Here is a 20,370-nt window from a genome sequence, read left to right as displayed (position 1 = left end):
AGAGCAGCAGCCCGCCCGGTAAGCTGTCCCTGAGGTTGTGAGACCAGGCAAGCCCTGCTCCTTGTTGAGGAGTCCACCTCACCTTGTGGTGTGCGGCTGGGACACACTGAAGCTCCACCTGTCCCCATCGCTGCCTCTCCTTTTCTTCACAGAGAAAATCGAGCCAGCGCCCAGCACAAAACCTTGGAGGCCAGGAATGTCCTGCACATGTGGAAAAAGGCCTATTTTGATACCCGGGCCAAGATTGAAGCTTCAGGGAGAGAAGCTCGGTGGGAGTTTGACCAAAAGCGGCTGTTTGAGAGAACGGATTACATGGCCTCCATCTGCCAGGACCTCTGTGACATTTTGCAGGTGGGAAGGCTGGCACAGCTTTTCTCTGTTGCACATGCAGATGGCTGGGGTGGGGACTTGCCTGATGGAAAGAAGTTTGGCTCTTTGACGGCACACCTTCCATGTAAGGGGGAGGGCAGGAGACAGGGTCTGGAAGACGGAAGCAGTTGAGAGCCCATAAAATGTACCAGAATATACCAGAGCCACACCAGGCCTATTGTGCCTTTTCCTTGTTTTCCGTGACACCCCTCCTTTTCACCCTGCTTTTGACTGTCCCTTGGCCTCCAGCCATTCTTTCTCAGTGTCTTTTGCAAGATCCCCCTCCTCAGTCCTCCCATAAGTGTTGGAACTTCTCAAAGTCCGGTCCAAGGCTTCTCTCTTGTTTCTCTCCTGAAGGCACCTCATGCTTGCTCACTGCATCAGCTGCTGACCATCTGCCAGGGACTCCCCGTTTACTTGATCCCTCCCTCTCCGAAGTGATTGTAAAAGGGCTTACCGGCTGATTGGATGAATTCCACCCATCCATTCATTCTCAATATTTGTTGAGAACTCATTTGTGCCAGGCGCCTGTGCTTACCCACTAGAGAAACAACAGGAGCAAATCCAGAGCCAGCCACATAACCCGCAGCGCCCAGCGCAAACAGATGTGGGACCCCCTGGTTCAAAATGCAGGAAAAAATGCTATTAAAAGCATTAAAATAGGGACGCCTGGGTGGCTCAGTCAGTTAAGCATCTGCCTTTGGCTCAGATCATGATCTCAGGGTCCTGAGATCGAGCCCCATGTTGGCTCTGCCTGCTTGTGCACTCTCTCTCTCTATCTGTGTCAAATAAATAAATAAAATCTTTTTTAAAAAAAACATTAAAATATAAAGTTTTTCCCTTTCTTCTGATGTCTCTCGCCTCAGCAGGCTTTAGTTTTTGTTTGTTTGCCATGGTTGTGGCAAAGAAAAGAGAGTAAAGGGAAATTAAACATTTATATTATTCCATGAATTGGAATAACTGTTCATCTTTAAATTGTGCAATGTTGGCTTAAAATGCAAATACAGGGCATTTAGCGCATATCTGGAATCACTGAGAGGATACAGTTTGTACTTTGTCACCCGTGGGCACAGACATATGTCACTGTTGCCAGATCAGTGGCAGCGCTGCACACAACAAGCTCAGCTGGTTTGCTCTTGCTTCTCGGTGTGGCACATTCTTCCAGGCTTCTCTACTCCTGGCTTCTCTACTCCCTGCTTGGTGACAAGTGAGGAAGAGTGGGGAAGGAGGTGCTATCTCTGCCGCCTGTCTTCTGTCATCATTTCAGGTTGTGCAGTGGGCTAAGGTACAGGAGTAAGAAGGCATATGGTAGGTTTCCTATTCAGGCATGTTTCTCAGAACGGTTCCCAGCCTCCTGTGTTTGAAGCAAAGTGTGGTTTGAAGGGAGAACGTGGTGTCTCAGAGCAGCTGCTGTCCTTGTGCTTGTTGATGTGACATGAGAATGTCCCAGAACTGCTGTGCGTGGTGGGCCCACTGGAATCCTGTGCTTGTGCTGCGTCACATACTCTATGTGGTGAGGAGCAGGGGACACGCAAATCTCAGTGACTTGTTTATGTGTGTGCACAGCTGTCCCATAAGCCTTCCTTTACAAAACACATGTGGAAAAGATAAAATTTTTTAAAAAGATTATTTATTTATTTATGAGAGACACAGAGAGAGGCAAAGACACAGGCAGAGGGAGAAAGCAGGCTCCCTGCAAGGAGCCCAATGTAGGACTCGATCCCAGGACCCTGGGATCACGCCCTGAGCCGAAGGCAGATGCTCAACCACTGAGCCACCCAGGCGTCCTCAAAGATAAAATTATTAAGAATTTCAAGAAGGTGATAGCAGAGCCTTAAACCCAGCACAGGGCCCTTCCACACCTGGAGCCCTGTGCACTTGCCTGGGTCGCAACGCCTCTGAAGCTGGCCCTGGTAAACACATGTGTAGCCTATGGCTTCATGGAGCTTACAGTCTGATAGCAGAAAGATGGTAGATATAATAATCACACAAATATGTAGCTATGGCTGAAGTGAGTGCTCTGAAAAGCACAGTCGAGGGGGCTCTAGAGTGTGTACCAGGGCCTGATCTTTTCTAAGGGGTTGGATGTGACATAGTCATAGTCAATGATGAGTAGTAGCTAGCTAGGCAATTTGAACTGCAAACAAAGGTCCTGTGACAGAAAGGAATGTGGAACTGAAAGAGGGTGGGGGTGGCTGCAAGGAGGCAGGATGGGGGGAGCAGCATTGGAAGGGGTTGAAGGGAGAATGTATGGGTCTGAACATACAAATTTTGCAAACTATGTCAGGACATCTGGATCTTGTCTTACATGCAATGGGCATAGTACCAGAGGTCTTAGACTAGGAGAATGTTATCTATATGACATGATTAAAAAAAAAGGATTTATTATTTTAGAGTGAGAGAAAGGGAGAGAGAGAGTGCATGTGCATGCTTGTGAGTGGAGGAGGGGCAGAAGGAGAGAATCATCAGCAGACTCCCTACTGCAGCAGAGCCTGAGTTAGGGCTTGATCCCATCCTACCACCCTGAGATCATGACCTGAGTCAAAATCAAGAGTCAAGATGCTCAACCAACTAAGCCACCTCGGTGCCCCTGTGTAACATGATTCTTGCCTTCAGGCAAATCTAGACATGCAATCCATTTGTAGTTAGAACATTCATGAGAAAACTGAAAGGCAACTTCCTTGTGTTTTGTTTTTTTTTGGACAGGTTATGGAGGAATTTTACAATATATTTGGTCCAGAACTAAAGGCAGTGACAGGGGATCCCAAGCGTATCGACGATGTCCTATGCAGGGTGGACAGCCTGGTCACCCCCATGGAAAACCTGGCCTTTGACCCTTTCAGTATTAAGTCTTCCCAGTACTGGAAATACGTGATGGATGACTTCAAGATTGAAGTTCTGGCAAGTAACACATCTATCAATTTAATCTCAGAAGCAGCTACCACATTTTCCCCATGTTAAGTTAGTTTTTTAGTTATGCTTGGAATTTTTTTTAAGTCATAAAAAGTAATACCTGCTTTTTTGTAAAAAAGAAATCAGAAACAATATAGAGGAATATAAGGTAGAAGTAAACATTCTTTAATCTTCCTTGTCCCCATTCCTATCCCTAGGTATAAAAAGGTTAAATCAAGCTGGACACAGTAGCATTTCTACAAAGATGGGTTGGGTGTATAATTGGAGAGGACATGGGAGGGTGATGTATGAGACTTGACTTAGTAGGCAATAGAGAGCCACTGAAGGTTGTTGACCAAGGGGGTGAGATAATCAGAATTATTGTTGAGGAAAGTTCTTCTGGTCACAGCCTAGGCTGATTTAGGCTGGGGAATTACAGGAGATGGGGAGATGATACAGGAGGGTGTGGCTTGGGGTGTAGGGGAGGCAGAGCTGTCAAAGAGAGACTGTAGCTGAGAATATAGTTTCACTCCATACAGCATGATAGGATGGTGTATGGTTCATCATGCATACCTTTTCAGCTTCATGTGGGAAGCACACCAGTAGCATCCCCATTTTAGGTCTTGAGGAAATGTTTTTATAATCCAGAGCATCTTTTTGTATGGACAACACCAGAGAATTCTTCTTGGGTTATCTAAACACTTCCATTTCTTTTTTTTTTTTTTTAAATTTTTTTAAAAATTTTTATTTATTTATGATAGTCACAGAGAGAGAAAGAGAGAGAGGCAGAGACACAGGCAGAGGGAGAAGCAGGCTCCATGCACTGGGAGCCCGATGTGGGATTCGATCCCGGGTCTTCAGGATCGCGCCCTGGGCCAAAGGCAGGCGCCAAACCGCTGCGCCACCCAGGGATCCCAACACTTCCATTTCTTAAAAAATATTTATTTGTTGTAGAAAGAGTGAGTGAGCACACGAGCACAGGGAGGGGCAGAGGGAGAGGGATAGAGAATCCTCAGCCAGACTCCCAGGTGAGTATGGAGCTGATGCAGAGCTTGATCTCAGGACTCTTACATCAAGACCTGCATGAAATCGAGTGTTGGCTGCGTAACTGACTGAGCCCCCAGGGGCCCCTAAGCATTTCCATTTTAATTGTATCCAGTTTATTCTCAGCTTCTGTTTTATTTGTGTTATTAATTTTTAAATTGAACTTTTCATTAAAGTCACTTTGCTAAGTAATGCTAAAAGGTTAATAATAAGAAAAAGCCACCCCATGCTAACCCCTTTTCATTTCCATTCTTGCTATCATTTTTCATAATTTTCAGTTTTTTTTTGTTTACCCTCCTATTTCCTAAAAAACATGCCAATGTGATTACTTTGTGATTTATCTAATGTAATCAGTTTTAGATACCTATTAGCTTTTCAGAGTAGATATAGACTTGCCTGTCCTATTCCTACCGCTATCCCCCTTTGTCTCTTTGTCATCTAACATAGTTTATCATAACTTTTGGTTAAATTAATGGTTAGTGTTTACTCATTATATCTGTGCAAATTTGTTCACTGGTGAGCCAAGAAGCCCATCATAACCACACCAACTTTCTTGTACAACCCTTTATTTTTCTTGAAGTTAATCATTGCTTTTATTTTTATTTGCCTGGTTTTTTACATACTTGTTGTTTTTTCCCATCTGCTCTAACATCTCTGCTACATATCTATCAATAATGGGTTCAATATGCTCAAAAATATCAGTACTCTTATTTTCCTGGAGGCCTTTATCCCATTCTGCTCCAGTGTAGATTATTTGCTCTTTAGACTTATTGCAAAATAGTCACCCTAGGACTTCTCATCTTTTCTAATCTGTGTTGGATCCTGTTTTCTAGATTTCATATCTTCCTCTTTCCTTATTTAGCTCTTGTTTTGCTGGAGCACATTTTTTAGTAGCTTCCGAAGAAAGGTTTCATGGGACATATATTTTTTGAGTCTTGTATGCATGAATTCTGAAATGAAGTTAGTTACAGAATTTAAGGTTGAAATAACTTTTTTTTTAGATATTTGAACTTTTATTTAGATATTTGATCATTGATTTCTAGCTTCCAGTATTATTAGAACTCTGTTGTCATTTTTTTTAAAGAGAGACATAGTGTGTGCATGAAGTGGGGGGCAGAGGGAGAGGGAGAAAGAGAATCTTAAGGAGGCTTCATGTCCAATATGGAGCCCAACATAGGACTCGATCTCATGACCCTGAGATCTTGTCCTGAGCCAAAATCAAGGGTCAGATGCTTAACTGATGGAGCCACCCAGGCATCCTTGAACTCTGATGTCTTTCTGATTTATTTTTTCTAGAACCAACCATTTACTCTTTGTAGAGTGGGGTGGGATGAGGGTATAGAGGATGCATAGTAGTCTGGCTGTGCAGGGTGGAGAAGGGATCCTGTGTTTGCTTCTCACCCTCCTGGTGTCTCCAAATGTTCAGCCTCTTGGAGGTTTCACAGGGGAGGAAATGAGTACCCGCCTGCTCCCCCATTGCCAGCAGGTTGTAATTCTCTGCTTTCTATGAAGTTATTTACTTTCCGTCTGCCTAAAACTTCTGAACTATCTCTTCTGCTTTTGTGTTGTCTTTCATTTTCTTTGTTTATATGAGTTAACACTTAAAAAAAATTTCCTTTGACCTTTTTGAACTGAATGAGAGGAGATAGGAGAAAGCCAGTGCATCTAATCTGCCATTTTTAACTGGACACCAGCTTCCTCTAAAGAACAATGGAAATCCATCTCAAGTCATGAATATGTTTTTTGCTTGTTTCTTTCCACTTTGTTTTGCCAGGATAGTTAGTTATAGAGACACGAGGGCTGTTTTCCTTCTTTCTTTCTTTCTTTCTTTTTTTTTTTTTTACTTTTTGTTTTTGCAGGTTATTGAGAAAAAGGCAAAAAGTTTTATTGATGAATCTTTTAAGACACTTCGATCAGCTGAAGCAGCATTTGATATGCTTTTAAAATTTAAGCATATTCGTTCACGAGAAGCTATCAATCGACAAATGATGATGAAGTTTAATGATATTCTTGCACAGTATTGCAAAGAGGTAATTGATAAATCTATAGGTGCCGGAGCAGTAAAAGACACTTGGCAGTATGTGAAGAATGGAATCATGTTATTATCTGTCTTTCCCATCCAAATCCAGAGAAACTGTGGAATTTTCACAGATAAGCATGTCACATGCCACAGTAGCCAAACAAAATGTGTTTATTTAAGTGAAGAAATTCAGTAAGAATTTATCAAGTCCAATGTTATATAGCTCACATTGTGTTGGGCTCTGTATGAGTTAGGAGTAGAAATAATCACATTAATCATTGCAGAAGTCCTAGCTAACCATATATGTATTGATATGTTCAGAAAAATGTTCCTGGTGCTCACATATTCCAAGTATGATGTTAAGCACAGAGATAGAGAGATGAACAAAACACAGAATATGCCTTCAGAGAAGTCAGTATCTAGTGGGAGAAACAGACCAAAAAAATGCTTATCATTTTATTTAGAGGATAAAATGAGAATATGTGACATAATTTGGTCAGCATCAGTTGGTGTGACATAAAGGGATAAAGTGATCTCCAAATGTATAGTTTCCTTGCTGCTGTTGTAACAAGGTACTGCAAACTTTGTGACTTAAAACCACACAGACTTGTTATCCTACATACTGTTCGGAAGGTCAGAAGTCTGCCATGGTCTGATTGGGTTGAAATCAAGGTGTTCTCAGGGCTCTAGCTCTTTCTGGAGTCTCTAGGGGAGAATTGATTTTTTTATATTTTCCCCAGCTTTTAGATTCCTTCCATCTTCAAAGCCAGCAACATCTAGTCCTGTGTCCATCACTCTGACCCTGTCCTCTGCCGCCTCCTTCCTCTTATAAGGGCCCCTGGAATACATTGGGCCCACCCAGATAATCCAGGGCCATCACCCTATTATTTAAGGTCAGCTGCTTGGCAACCTTGATTCCCCTTTGTCATGTAAGGTAGCTATTCACAGGCTCTAGGGATCAGGACTGTTACTGGGGCACTGGAATTCTGTCTCCCACATCTGATTACCCACATGCGGGCGTGGAGATGCTTCTTTTAAAATGAAGGTCCAGGCCACATGGTCCAGCAATTCCACTTTTGGGCATAGACCCTAAAGAAGTGAAAACAGAGCCTGGAAGAGATATTTGCACACCTATGTTCACAGCAGCACTATTCACAATAGCCAAAATGTGGAAACAACCCAAATGTCTATTGGTAGATGAGTAGATAAACAAGATGTGGTTTATTCATACAATAGAATATGATTCAGCCTTAAAAAGGAAGGACCTCCTGACACATGCTACAGCATGGATGAACCTGAAGGCATTATGTTAAGTGAGATAAGCCAGTCAAAAAAAGTCAACTACTTGGGATCCCTGGGTGGCTCAGTGGTTTAGTGCCTGCCTTCAGCCCAGGGCATGATCCTAGAGTCCCAGGATCAAGTCCCGCATGGGGCTCCCTGCATAGAGCCTGCTTCTCCCCCTGCCTGTGTCTCTGCCTCTCTCTCTCTCTGTGTATCTCTGATGAATAAATAAATAAAATCTTAAAAAAAAAAGTCAACTACTCTATGATTCCATTTACGTGAGGTACTTAGAGGAGTCAGATTCATGGATTCAGAAAGTAGAGTGGTGAGTGCTAGGGGCCGGGGCAGGAAGGTGGGGAGCTAGTGTTTCATGGGGACAGTCTCAGTTTGGGAAGGATGAAACAGTTCTGGAGATGATAGTGGTGGCAGTTGTATGACAGTGTGAATATGCTTGCCACCGAGATGCACTTAATGATGGTAAATATTATGTATTTTTTACAATAATTTAAAAAAATTACATAAATAATTATAATATTTCAGTGGTATGTTGTCCCTGCATGCCACACAGACGCACACATGCACGCATGTGCACACACAATGCAAGCCTGGTCACTAGTCATGCCTAGAACAGATTTCAGAATTTCTTTTTTTCTTAAGATTTTATTTTATTTATTCAAGAGAAACACACAGAGAGAGGCAAACATATAGGCAGAGGGAGAGGCAGGCTCCCTGTGGGGAGCCCTATGTGGGACTCGATCCCAGGACCCCAGGATCACACCCTGAGCCAAAGGCAGATGCTCAACCACTGAGCCACCCAAGCGTCCTGATTTCAGAATTTCTAATAAGTCAGTGAAATGATTCTACACAGTGTGTAGTAATAAAGCATTTGGAGCACTGCATATGTTAAACCAAAGAAAAGAACTGCTGGAGTATAAGAAAAAGTGGTAAAAAATGAGTAAGTGGTCAAAGCACAATTCTGTATCTCATTCACTCTCTGACATTCCAGTGTTCATTGCTTTAAAGACACAAATCCCAGCTTTAGTCTTTTCTGGCTCACAGGTTGGTGTGTACCACTTACAGAGTGCCTTTGATTGCTTTTCAGATCGACATAGTTAATAAACTCTTTGTTCAGAACCTGGACAACCCACCCCTGTATAAGAATCACCCTCCGGTAGCAGGTGCAATCTACTGGGAACGGTCCCTGTTCTTTCGGATCAAGCACACCATCCTCAGATTTCAGGAGGTGGAGGAGATACTGGACAGTGACCGAGGAAGAGAAGTATGTTGCTTTTGCTGGAGTTGTCCCCTTGTACGTCTCACGACTATGTGAGGAGCACATTCATGCCTGTAACTTATAACGTCTTTCCCGTGGTCCCTGATTTCAGGCTCAGGTTTAAAACCACCTTTTGTGTCACTTATCTTTGGTGTCTTAATGCATATGACATCTTCCAGGTCGCAAGCCATGTAGGCTTTTTCCTGACCTTGTTCTTCTGCTTCTCTGGAAGGTGACCCTCTTTCTGATAATACTGTCCCTCCCCCACCCATGGGTTTTTGTATGTTATAGGGCAGGGGTTGACAAACCTTTTGTTTAAAAGGCTCAGAGAGTAGACGCTTTAGGCGTTTGCAGGTCATACAGTCTCTGTCCCAACTACTCAACTCTGCTGTGGTAGAGAAGAAGGTAGCCCTAGATAGTGTGATGATGAACATGCAGGGGCTGCATTCTCATAAAACTTCCTTTTCCAATGCTTAAATTCTCATTTCATATACTTTTCACATGTCGCAAAGCACTGTCATTCTTTTTGATTTCCTGCTAATCATTTAAAGATGTAAAAGCTGTTGTTAGCTCTTGGGTGATATCAGATGCGGCCCACGGGCTGAGGTCTGCTGATCTCTGCCAGTTGGTGTGGATTTCAAGCCATAGCATCTCAAACACGCCGTCTAAAATTCGTGAAAATCTGGATGCTTCCTTTTGCAAAATGTGCTAACAGATTTTTTTTTTTCTTTTTGAGAGAGAGAGAGAGAGAGAGAGAGAGAAGTGTTATTTCCAAGGACAAACTGACAGTTGCCTGGGTTCTTTGACAGGTGAAACAGAAGTACTTGGAAGTGGGCAGGACAATGAAAGACTTTGAGGACAGAAAGTACGAGCAGTGGAGAGAGGCCACGGAGCTGGTCCTGCCAGCTCTTATGAAGAAGAGTCTGCTTACCAAGGTGTGTATCTGCAGATCCTTGCCCAGACCAGGGCGCTCAGGGTCGATGATGGCGTCTGCTGTTTTCCCGAGGTTCGATGCATTGACATGCTTGCAGCTAATGGGTATTTCCAAAATCAAAGGCTAAGAAGGGCCAGGTTGACAGCCCTTCAGGGAGGAGAGGAGAGGCACAAAGAAGGGGGAGATGGAGGCAGCATAATGTCATGGTTAGGAAATGTGGCAGAGTCAGGCAGCCCTACTGACTCCATGAGCAAGCAGGTTCAGCCTCAGCTTGCCCATTTGAAAAGTGAATCAGGTCTAATGACATCAACACACAAAGTATTGGTTGAGCTATGTGTGAAATTGTTGGCAGTCGACCTCCAGAAAAATGCCATTTCCTACAATTCACCCTTAGCCATAGCACTTAGCCACATAGAGCCTGATCCACAGCAAAAGCTCAGTGAATTGCTGAGCGTACCCCTGTGAGGGAGGAGAGACCTGGCTGAGGCGGCTTCAGAACCGTGGTCTCGAAATCCTGCAGTGGGCACCAAAATGAGCTCAGAGGGCTGCATGGGAACTGGACCACACGTGTCCTATCAGAAGGGGCAGCTGCCGTCTTCCCCAGTCTGTGCCTGCCCTACCTTCTCAGCCTTTCTAAGTGTTTGAGAAGAAGCCATAATTCTGGAGTTTGACATGCAATTGACCAGTTTTTGAACATGAGCGGCAATCGAATTCTTTAAAAACCATTCACTAAACAAAATATGTATTCAAGGTAGCTAGGCAGCTGTCCAGTCTGTCAGGGCATCCAGGGCCCTATACTGATTGTTTTCCAATTTACGTTTAACTGGGGCTGTACGGGCTGCTTCTTGGACCCACCTTGCCATGCTCATGAGACATCTCTTCCACAGACTTCTACCGTTGCTGATGAGGCTGCTAACTCTGACAAGGGAGCTATATTTGCAGTCAATTTTTCACCTGCTCTCAAGGAGATTATTAGTGAAACAAAGTACTTGGAACAGCTAGGATTCTCTGTCCCCGAATTAGCAAGGAATGTTGCTCTCCAGGAGGACAAATTCCTTAGGTAAAAAGATTCTTCTCTTAAATCAACAGTAAAATTTTTGATCTCGGGACCCCTTTCCATTCTTAAAAATTAATGTGAACCCCACCCTCTCCTGTTTTCTCTTTAACTACCAGTATTTGCCACCTTAGAAATTAAAACTAAGCAATGTTTAAACTGTGTATTTATCCATTTATCTAAAAGTAGTGATAACAAACCTATTACATGTTAACATAAGTAACGCTTTCTAATGAAAATAACCAATATTTTCCCAAAGAGAAACTTAGTGGGAAGACTCAGCATTGTTTTCAATTTCTGCATATCTTTCAATCAACGCTTTAGCCTGGAGGCACCTGGGTTGGGTTGCTCAGTCGGTTAAGCATCCGACTCTCAATCGCAGCTCAGGTCTTGATCTCACAGTTGTGAGTTCAAGTCTCCATTGTGTTCCATGCTGGGTGGGAAGCTTTCTAAAAAAAAAAAAAAAAAAAAAAAAAAAGACAAAGCTTTAGTCTGGTTAATGGTCTTTTGTAACCTATCTAAACGGTCAAGCTTTTTATGAGCTGCATTGACATCCTCATATCAGTGACTTTCCTGTTTTGCACAGGTACACAGAAGGAATACAGCGTATGTTGGATCATTATCACATGCTCATAGGAACGTTAAACGAGGCAGAGTCTCTTCTTCTCGATGATCATTCTCAGGAATTAATAAGAGTGTTTAGGTCTGGATATAAGAGGCTAAACTGGAACTCACTAGGTAATATGATTCATCTACCTATTTATTGCCTTTTAGACTGCGTTGCAAAATAAATTTTTTAGATTGTTTTAGCTGAATTATAATTTTTATATGTGTAGATGTCACTAACACCTGAGTTTTGAACATTAACCATTTATACTTGATGGAACTTAGCACTAACCTCAAGGCTTTAGTTGGGACTGAAGACCAGATGGGATGCCATTTTGACACTCTGCTGGCCCTACCCTTTCTCTTCCAAAAATAAAGTATCTTTTACTTTTTTTCCTAATATTTTTCTATTTTTTTTCTAATATTAAAATTTTAATTTTGAAATCATTTATAGATTCACACCCAGTGAATAATTAATACAGAGAGGTCCACTGAGCTTTACTCAGTGGCCTCCCACCCCATGGTAACTTCTGCAAAACTATAGTATAGCTCACACACCAGACATATTGACATAGGTATAGTCAAGATGCAGAGCGTTTCCATGCCACAGTGATAGCTCATATTGCCATTTTAAAGTCATATCTACTTCACTTCCTTTCGTAGCCCCAACCTCTACAGCCATGAATCTGTTCTCCTTTTCTATAATTTTGTCATTTCAAGAGTGTTATATAAGTGAAATCATATGTAACCTTTTTGGGTTGGGTTTTCTCTGTTTGCATAATTCTCTGGAAGGTTTTCCAAGTTGTTGCATGTATCCGTAGTGTGTTCCTTTGGTGGTTAGAATCGCATGGCATCAATGTGCCCTCATTTAGCCATTCACCTGCTAAAGGATACCTGGGTCATTTCCAGATTTGGCTAAGATGAATAAATGTTTGTGCTAGAAAAATATTTGTGTTTGGGGCTTTATGTGAACACGAGTTTCATTTCTTTGGGATAAATGCTCAGGGGTGCAATTTCTGGATCCTATGCTATTTGCATGTTTAGTCTTTTTAAAAAATTATTAATTGCCATTGTGTTTTCCAGAGTGGCTGTGCTATTATGCATTTCCATCAGCAATGTATGTCCTATTTTTTCTAGGTCTTGGCCAGCATTTTGGCATTGTCACTGTTTTTAAAGTTGTAGTCATTGCATAGCTATGTAATGGTCTTATTGTGGTTTTGATTTGCATTTTTGTATTGGCTAATGATATTGAGCATTGTTTCATTGCTTCTTTGCTGGCTCTATATATTCCTTGGTAAAATGTCTTTCTATGTCTTTTGCCCATCTTCTAATTATACTGTTTGCTTTTTTTACTTTGAGTTTTGAGAGTTCTTTCTATACTTTGGATACTGGCCCCTTGTTGGATATGTGGTTTGCAAATATTTTCTCCCACTCTGTAACTTGTGTTTTCATTGTCCTAATAGCATCTTTTGCAGAGTGAAAGTTTAAAATTTTGAGAACCCAATTTATCAAATTTTCCTTTTATGGATCATGCTTTTGGTGTCAAGTGTAAGGATTTTTTTTCCTTGACCTACATCCCAAAGACTTTCTCTTATTTTTTCTAAATATGTTATAATTTTATATTTTGCAGTTAAGTTTGTGATCAATCTTGAGTTAATTTTTTGTACAAAGTGTGAGACTTGAAATTTATTTCTCCCTCATCTTGTACTTCTTCCTCCTCTTCCTTCTTCTTCTTGACAATGGAAATCCAATTTCTTCAGCATCATTTGTTGAAAAGGCTTTTTCCATTAAATTGAGTTTGCATCTTTTTTAAAAAAGCTTTTATTTATTTATTTGAAAGAGAGAAAGAGAGAGAGAGAGAGAGCGAGAGAGCATGAACGGGGTGGGGGAAGCAGAGGGAGAAGCAGACTCCCCATTGAGCAGGGAGCCCAAGGTGGGGCTCAATCCCAGGACCCTGGGATCATGACCCGAGCCAAAGGCAGACACTTAACTGACTGAGCTACCCAGGCGCCCCTGAGTTTGCATCTTTGTAAAAAACTAGCTGGGCATATTTGTATGGGTCATTTCTGGATTCTTTATTCTGTTCCATTAATCTATGTGTCTGTTCCGCTGCCACTATCACAGTCTTGATTACTGTAGTTATATGGTAAGTTTTGAAATTAGTAGACTGATTCTTCCCATTTTTTTCCTTAAGCAGTTGTTTTGGCTATTCCAGTTCCTTTGCTTTTCCATATAAACTTTAGAATAATCTTGTCTATATCTACCAAAATATGCTTTCTGGGATTTTGATGGGAATTATGTTATCTATATATCAAATTTAGGGAAATTGATATGTGTACTATGTTGAGCTTTGTAGTCCATGAACATGGTATATCTTTACACTTATTCAGATCTTTGATTTTTTTTAAAGATTTATTTATTTATGAGAGAGAGAGAGAGAGAGAGAGGCAGAGACACAGGCAGAGGGAGAAGCAGGCTCCATGCTGGGAGCTGGATGCGGGACTCGATCCTGGGACTCCAGGATCACGCCCTGGGCCAAAGGCAGGCACCAAACCACCGAGCTACCCAGGGATCCCAGATCTTTGATTTTTTTTCATTAGCACTGTGTAGTTTTCAACATACAAGTTTTGTACATGTTTTGTTAGATTTATGCTGAAGTATTTAGCCTTTTGTTGAAAGGTTGTAGATGATACTGTGTTTTTAATTTTGGCCTACATGTTTGTTGCTCGTCTATAGAGATACGAGGGGATCCCTGGGTGGCTCAGTGGTTTAGCGCCTGCCTTTGGCCCGGGGCATGATCCTGGGGTTCTGGGATTGAGTCCCACGTCAGGCTCCTGGCATGGAGCCTGCTTCTCCCTCCTCCTGTGTCTCTGCCTCTCTCTATATATGTCTATCATAAATAAATAAGTAAATCTTAAAAAAAATATATATAGATACAGTTAATTCTTTTTATGTAGTCCCATCTACCTCCAGGCCTTTTCTGATACTACCATGGCAGGCATGAGAGGCAGAGGGGTTGGGTTGCCTCATCACAGTATTATGAAGGTGGAAGTCTAGGCTGCCCCAGCTAACCCTTACTGGCAAGGGTTTGAGTGAGGTCATAGTTTTTGTCTATGGTGTTTTACTAGAGTAGAGTATTTTCTGTGTAAAATTTTCTGTCTTTCCAGAATGTCCCTTCCCTGGTCCTTTGGCAAGAGAGTGCAGACTTCTGGGGGGCTTTGGCATTTATAGATCACCGGCTTCTTAAGCTCTAAGTCTGAGATATAGAAGGAAAAGGAACCCAGGGAACTCATTCTTCAGATCCCAAAGTCCTAGCCAATTTGCTTCTCTTCACTTTTTAGAGTCTTATATTTGTTTTATAGATTATGTGCAGGGTTCTTAACTGTGTTTGGCAGGAGGAAAAAGGAAAAGCATGCCTACTCCCTCTTCCTGGAAGTAGAAGTTCCCTTTACTCTTTTAAATAAACAAGGCCTTTTTGCTTTTTTTTTCCTTTCTTTTCAAATCTTCTCCCCTCTTTTCCTTGTCTTTCCTTCTCTTCTTCCCTTCTCCTTTATATGGAGAACATGTCTATTCAGACTTTGGCTCCAGAGTTAAATCCTTGAGTGAAAAGTCCAGCTCTACCCATGTGACTCAACCTTGTGGAGGCTCAGTGTCCTCATCTGTAAAGTCAGCATAATCTTAGTACCCAATTCACAAGATTGTTGTAAAAATTTAACGACATAATAACATGCTTAGACTACTACTTGACCAATCATAGGTGCTTAATTCAGGTTTACTATTCAAGTTATTGCTGGCTATGTTTCTAAGCAACAGGTCGAAGGAGACTGGCGGCAGGGTAGGGTAGAGTGGAGGGTTCAAGTTGCCGTGGCAATGAGAAGACAACAGAGTTGGACCTTCTCTTTCTCCTCACAGTGCTTTAGATGATGGTTTGCTAAAATCTGAATCGAGAAAATGTATCATTTGGTTGATTCTGAGAACAGGGCTCCTTGTCCTAGTCCTTAAGGGTGCTAAGTGGATGTTTGCCACTGCAAAGACCCAAGATTAGATGAGCAGGGTCTTTCCTTTTTTTTTTTGCATGTTTAAGTATTTTACTATTTCCAGGTGATTCCACAATATTTTACAGGTAATAAGAGTGGTTGGGCAGCCCTGGTGGCTCAGTGGTTTAGCGCCGCCTTCGGCCCAGGGTATGATCCTGGAGACCCGGGATCGAGTCCCACACCGGGCTCCCTGCATGGACCCTGCTTCTCCCTCTGCCTCTGTCTCTGCCTCATTCTCTGTGTCTCTCGTGAATAAATAAATAAAGTGTTTTTTTTTTTTTTAAAAAGAGTGGCTGCACAAATGAAGTCCTTTTTTTCACATTTTCTCATGGTTAATAATTTTATTCCTGTTTGTAATGAAGTGACTGTGCTTTCGTATCCTGATCGGTCACATTCTTTATATATATATTTATTGGAGTTTGATTTGCCAACATATAGTATAACACCCAGTAAGCAGGGTCTTTCCTATGAAGGGATGCCAGTATTAACATTCCAGATGTTGATGGGCAGGGTATGGAAAGAAAGAGTTGAAAGCTAAATATCTTTCTTTTTTTTTTCATTCATTCTCTTTTTTTTTCTTTCATTCCGCCCCTTCAAAGGTATTGCTGACTACATAACTCGGTGCAAACAGGCCATTGGGAAATTTGAGTCCCTTGTCCACCAGATTCATAAGAATGCAGATGATATTTCTTCCAGGCTTACATTAATAGATTCTATAAATCTCTTTAAATATCCAGCACCTAAAAGTGAGGACGATCTCCCAGGTAGATACAATTTCTTGTTTCTCTGATTACAGAAGAAATGAAAAAACCTGTTGGTTGTGATTGCATGTATGCAAACGCAAACACAGAGACATTTATTCCATGAATGGAATAAAATCATTGCTAAAGGTCTCCGTCATTTACTTGAAACCATCATGAGTAATTTTTGCTTTTTGCCATTTTTATGATTGCTTAGACTGTTTTACAAATTCCCAAATCTGTGAAAACAGTAGTACTTTTGTCAATACCTTTGTAACAGTAGATTGTGTTTTTATGGGCTCACATTTACTTATTTAAATAGGGTATTTTAGGGATCCCTGGGTGGCGCAGCGGTTTGGCGCCTGCCTTTGGCCCAGGGCGCGATCCTGGAGACCCAGGATCGAATCCCACATCAGGCTCCCAGTGCATGGAGCCTGCTTCTCCCTCTGCCTGTGTCTCTGCCTCTCTCTCTCTCTCTCTCTGTGACTATCATAAATAAATAAAAATTAAAAAAAAAAAAAAAAAAAAAAATAAATAGGGTATTTTAAGTGGTCTTAGACTAGTCAAAAAGCAATTTAAGAAAAGCAAGAATGCCCAAAGATATAAAAGTCAACTTTTGTATGCGGTATGCTTTGGCATACACAATGGGCATTCCCATGTTGCCATTTATTTATTTATTTATTTATTTATTTATTTATTTGCCTAGGGCATGTCTTGGCTTTTGGTATTGACTTATTTTCTTCTTTCAATCTACAATAGAGGTTGTTCTTGTATTTCTAAGATATATAGCTCATGTTTGGATTGCTTGTGAGTAATGTCCTTTCCTGCATCCATAAAGAATTGTAACAGATGTCTTCCTCTACAGGCGTAAAGGAATTCTTTGAGCACATTGAACGAGAAAGAGTCAAGGATGTGGACCACATGGTCAGGTGGTATCTTGCCATTGGGCCTCTGCTGACCAAAGTCGAGGGTCTGGTCATCCACACCAATACGGGCAAGGCTCCCAAGCTGGCCTCCTATTATGAATACTGGGAATATAAAATTTATGAGGTCTTGACAAAGCTCATCCTGAAGTAAGTTAACCTTTTTGCCTGTTTTAAAGACAGTGTGCATAGATTAAAATAGTCTACATATATGAATCGTTAAAGGAAGGGGTTCACAAAGTGCAGAATAGAAATCATTTGGACAGTAAGTCTGCTTTCTGGTTGAAGGGTGCTCACAGGATGCAAGGATGCCTTTCCAATTTGGCTCACATTCTTGTTAGGCCCCTCAACGTTCAGAAAAGGAAATTATGCCTCTTTCCACTTCAACTATCTGAAAGACATACATGCATCTGTGTTCAACTGGCAACAGAGAATCCTAGGTGATGCCCTCCCCTGTATTGAGAGAGGCTGATTTGAAGGACCTATGACCCATTTGTTCTCCCCAGTGGTCCACAGTAAATCCCTGACTACCATGGGCATCATATATGTGTTTAATGCCTGTAATGCCTGTTTAATGCCTGTAATGCCTCACAATAGACAAGGCTCTCCCATCCCTCCTAGAGTTCTAGACCACAGCCAAGCACCTCAGCTAGATCAGCCGAGAGCTGAATGCCTGGGCTTCATTGCATGGACTTAGGATCATTCTAGGAAACCAGCCTAGGAACTTCATACCTTCATGTTGTCAAGGGTGGTGTTCATTTCGTCACACAACATCTTCTTGATAATGAACCCCAGAAGAAATTTCTCTATCGTCCCTTCTGATTTTAGCCTCTTGAAAAAGTATTTTTATTTTTGTCTATCATTTTTTTACTGTTTTGTTTTTAAACTCTGTGGATACTTTGAACTGTTGACTTCATGGCTTCCCTTTTCTCCTTGGTTGCTGGGAAACTCAGAACCAAATTTGTAGCCTAAATGCAGCAAGTGTATAGGTATTTTTGTTTGCATTGTCTCCTTCTTGACATTCTCTCTCATATATACGTATATTTAAAGCTAACATGTATGACAGCTTACTCTCCACCAGGTTCATGTTACACCCTTTGCAGTTTCATCTGCATTTTTCAGACACAGACTGTTGAGAGGATAGGTGACTTGCCTAATGCCACACATACATCTAGTAAGAAGAAGGGCTAGGATATGAACCTGGGCCTCAATCACTTAACTAAATATCCCTGATTAGTGTCTATTTCCTTTCTTATTTTATCCCACTTAATTTTAGGGTTTCTTATTGCAATTATTCTTGTGAGCTGCTAAAATTCACTTAGGAATAAGACATTAATAAATAAAATAAATACCTTCAGTTGTCTTGCTTCCTGGACCCAATTTGACAAATTTTACTAAGCTTATCCTTTACAAAAATCTGTCTTCTACAAAAGATTTTATTTATTTATTCATAAGAGACACACAGAGAGAGACAGAGACATAGACAGAGAGAGAGAAGCAGCCTCTCGGTGGGGAGCCTGATGTGGGACTCGATACCAAGTCCCCAGGATCATAACCTGAGCCAAAGGCAGATGCTCAGCCACTGAGCCATCCAGGCACTCTACACATTTGATTTTTTAATTATTGCTTCTAAGTTAGATTCCTGCAGCATCCCCTTAAATATGGCACCTCCTGTAGTATTTCCCTTTCTAAAATGCAGTGTTTTCTCTGCATCCATATATCCATCCAGTCATCCATCCATATATCCATCCAGTCATCCATCCATCCAGTCATCCATCCATCCATCCAGTCATTCATCCATCCATATATCCATCCAGCCATCTATCCATCTATCCACTCATTCATTCATTCACAGGTCTTTTAGAGCCTGCATGAGGCAGACACTGGACCAGACAGGGCCCCTGTGCTTCTGGAGCTTCTCCATCCTCATAGGAGAGATACAAAACACAAGGAAGCAAACATAACCAAGATGATTTCTGTGAAAGAAATAACACAGAATAGTGTTCTGGTGGAGAAAATGGAGCAGCTGTTGTAATTAGGTGGTCAAGAAAGGCCTCCAGAGGCCACATTTGAGCTGAATCCTGAGGACAAGGAATGACAGAGCCAGTGTGAAGACCATTTTTCCTGAACCAAGTGGAACAGCTTCTGGAAGTCATCACTGTTATTTAAATGTCTTCCAACTAATAGATATTCACTTCCCCAAAGTAGAAGTGAGCTATTTAAAAATATGGGCCCAAACAGGAGTACATAATAAAACTCAATTCACACTGTCTGTTATGACGCTGCATGTGTTCTTCCTCACAGCAGGTTTTCACATGTGACTTTTTTTTTTTTTTTTAATTTTTATTTATTTATGATAGTCACAGAGAGAGAGAGAGAGAGAGAGGCAGAGACATAGGCAGAGGGAGAAGCAGGCTCCATGCACCGGGAGCCTGATGTGGGATTCGATCCCGGGTCTCCAGGATCGCGCCCTGAGCCAAAGGCAAGCACCAAACCGCTGCGCCACCCAGGGATCCCCACATGTGACTTTTGTGATGTTAGCTGTTTCCATCGAGTGTTGGATGTACTTCCCTCCAGTGAACTCTGGGTCTCTTTTGTTAACCCCCTTAGGAATTTGCAATCTTTCAATTCTTTAATCCTTGGAAATGTTCCTTTGTTTCAAACGGACACCATTCTGACAGCTCCTGAGATCATCCTTCATCCCAACGCAAATGAAATCGACAAAATGTGCGTCCATTGTGTCCAAAATTGCGTGGAGATCACCAAGGTAAGGGCAGACATGTCTTTGTGGACTCACTGGGGACTTCTCACCACTGATGGCTGGCTGATAAGCTTTGGGAAGCAAGTTGCTGAGGCTCTGGAGAACATAGGCTCTGCTCTGCCCCTTGTCCAGACCATTGCACTCCTTCCTGGTGCCTTCTCTAGATCTTTAGAGCTCAGGTTGCCTCACGGCTTGATTCCAGCTCCCTTATCTCCTCTCTGTGTAATCATGACCAATCCCATGGCTCTTAATGCCTCCTCTCTGGAGATGATCACCCATGTCCATCTCCAGTCCAGACCTCTCTACTTTGAGTCACCTGCGTCCTTGATATGTCCCATCTGACCTTAGTCTTGGCATGTCCAAGGTGGAATTCTTGACTTCCCATCTTGCAACCTGATCCTGCCCCAGGTTTTCCAATCGTGTGAGCCAGAAACCT

General features: G+C 41.9%; 1 protein-coding gene across 4 annotated transcripts in view; it reads left to right on the top strand.

Moving 5' to 3' along the window:
- The window catches only part of DNAH10 (dynein axonemal heavy chain 10), a 135,863-nt gene that overhangs the window by 15,923 nt on the left and 99,570 nt on the right, over positions 1-20,370 (top strand). Inside the window, exons 9-17 of one of the 4 annotated variants that reach the window (XM_072802309.1) lie at positions 153-351; positions 3,076-3,270; positions 8,709-8,885; positions 9,689-9,814; positions 10,701-10,873; positions 11,454-11,605; positions 16,110-16,274; positions 17,116-17,323; positions 19,784-19,940. In XM_072802309.1, coding sequence (XP_072658410.1) covers positions 153-351; positions 3,076-3,270; positions 8,709-8,885; positions 9,689-9,814; positions 10,701-10,873; positions 11,454-11,605; positions 16,110-16,274; positions 17,116-17,323; positions 19,784-19,940 — 1,552 coding nt within the window. Of the gene's footprint in view, positions 1-152; positions 352-3,075; positions 3,271-4,589; positions 6,336-8,708; positions 8,886-9,688; positions 9,815-10,700; positions 10,874-11,453; positions 11,606-16,109; positions 16,275-17,115; positions 17,324-19,783; positions 19,941-20,370 lie in introns of those variants that run through there. The other 3 variants (XM_072802307.1, XM_072802305.1, XM_072802306.1) reach the window with 3 other exon arrangements.

The sequence above is a fragment of the Canis lupus genome, chromosome 27 (assembly GCF_048164855.1).
Source record: "Canis lupus baileyi chromosome 27, mCanLup2.hap1, whole genome shotgun sequence".
NCBI lineage: Eukaryota > Metazoa > Chordata > Mammalia > Carnivora > Canidae > Canis > Canis lupus.
Note: the sequence above shows the minus strand (reverse complement) of the source record. Positions and strands in the feature narration are given on the sequence as shown.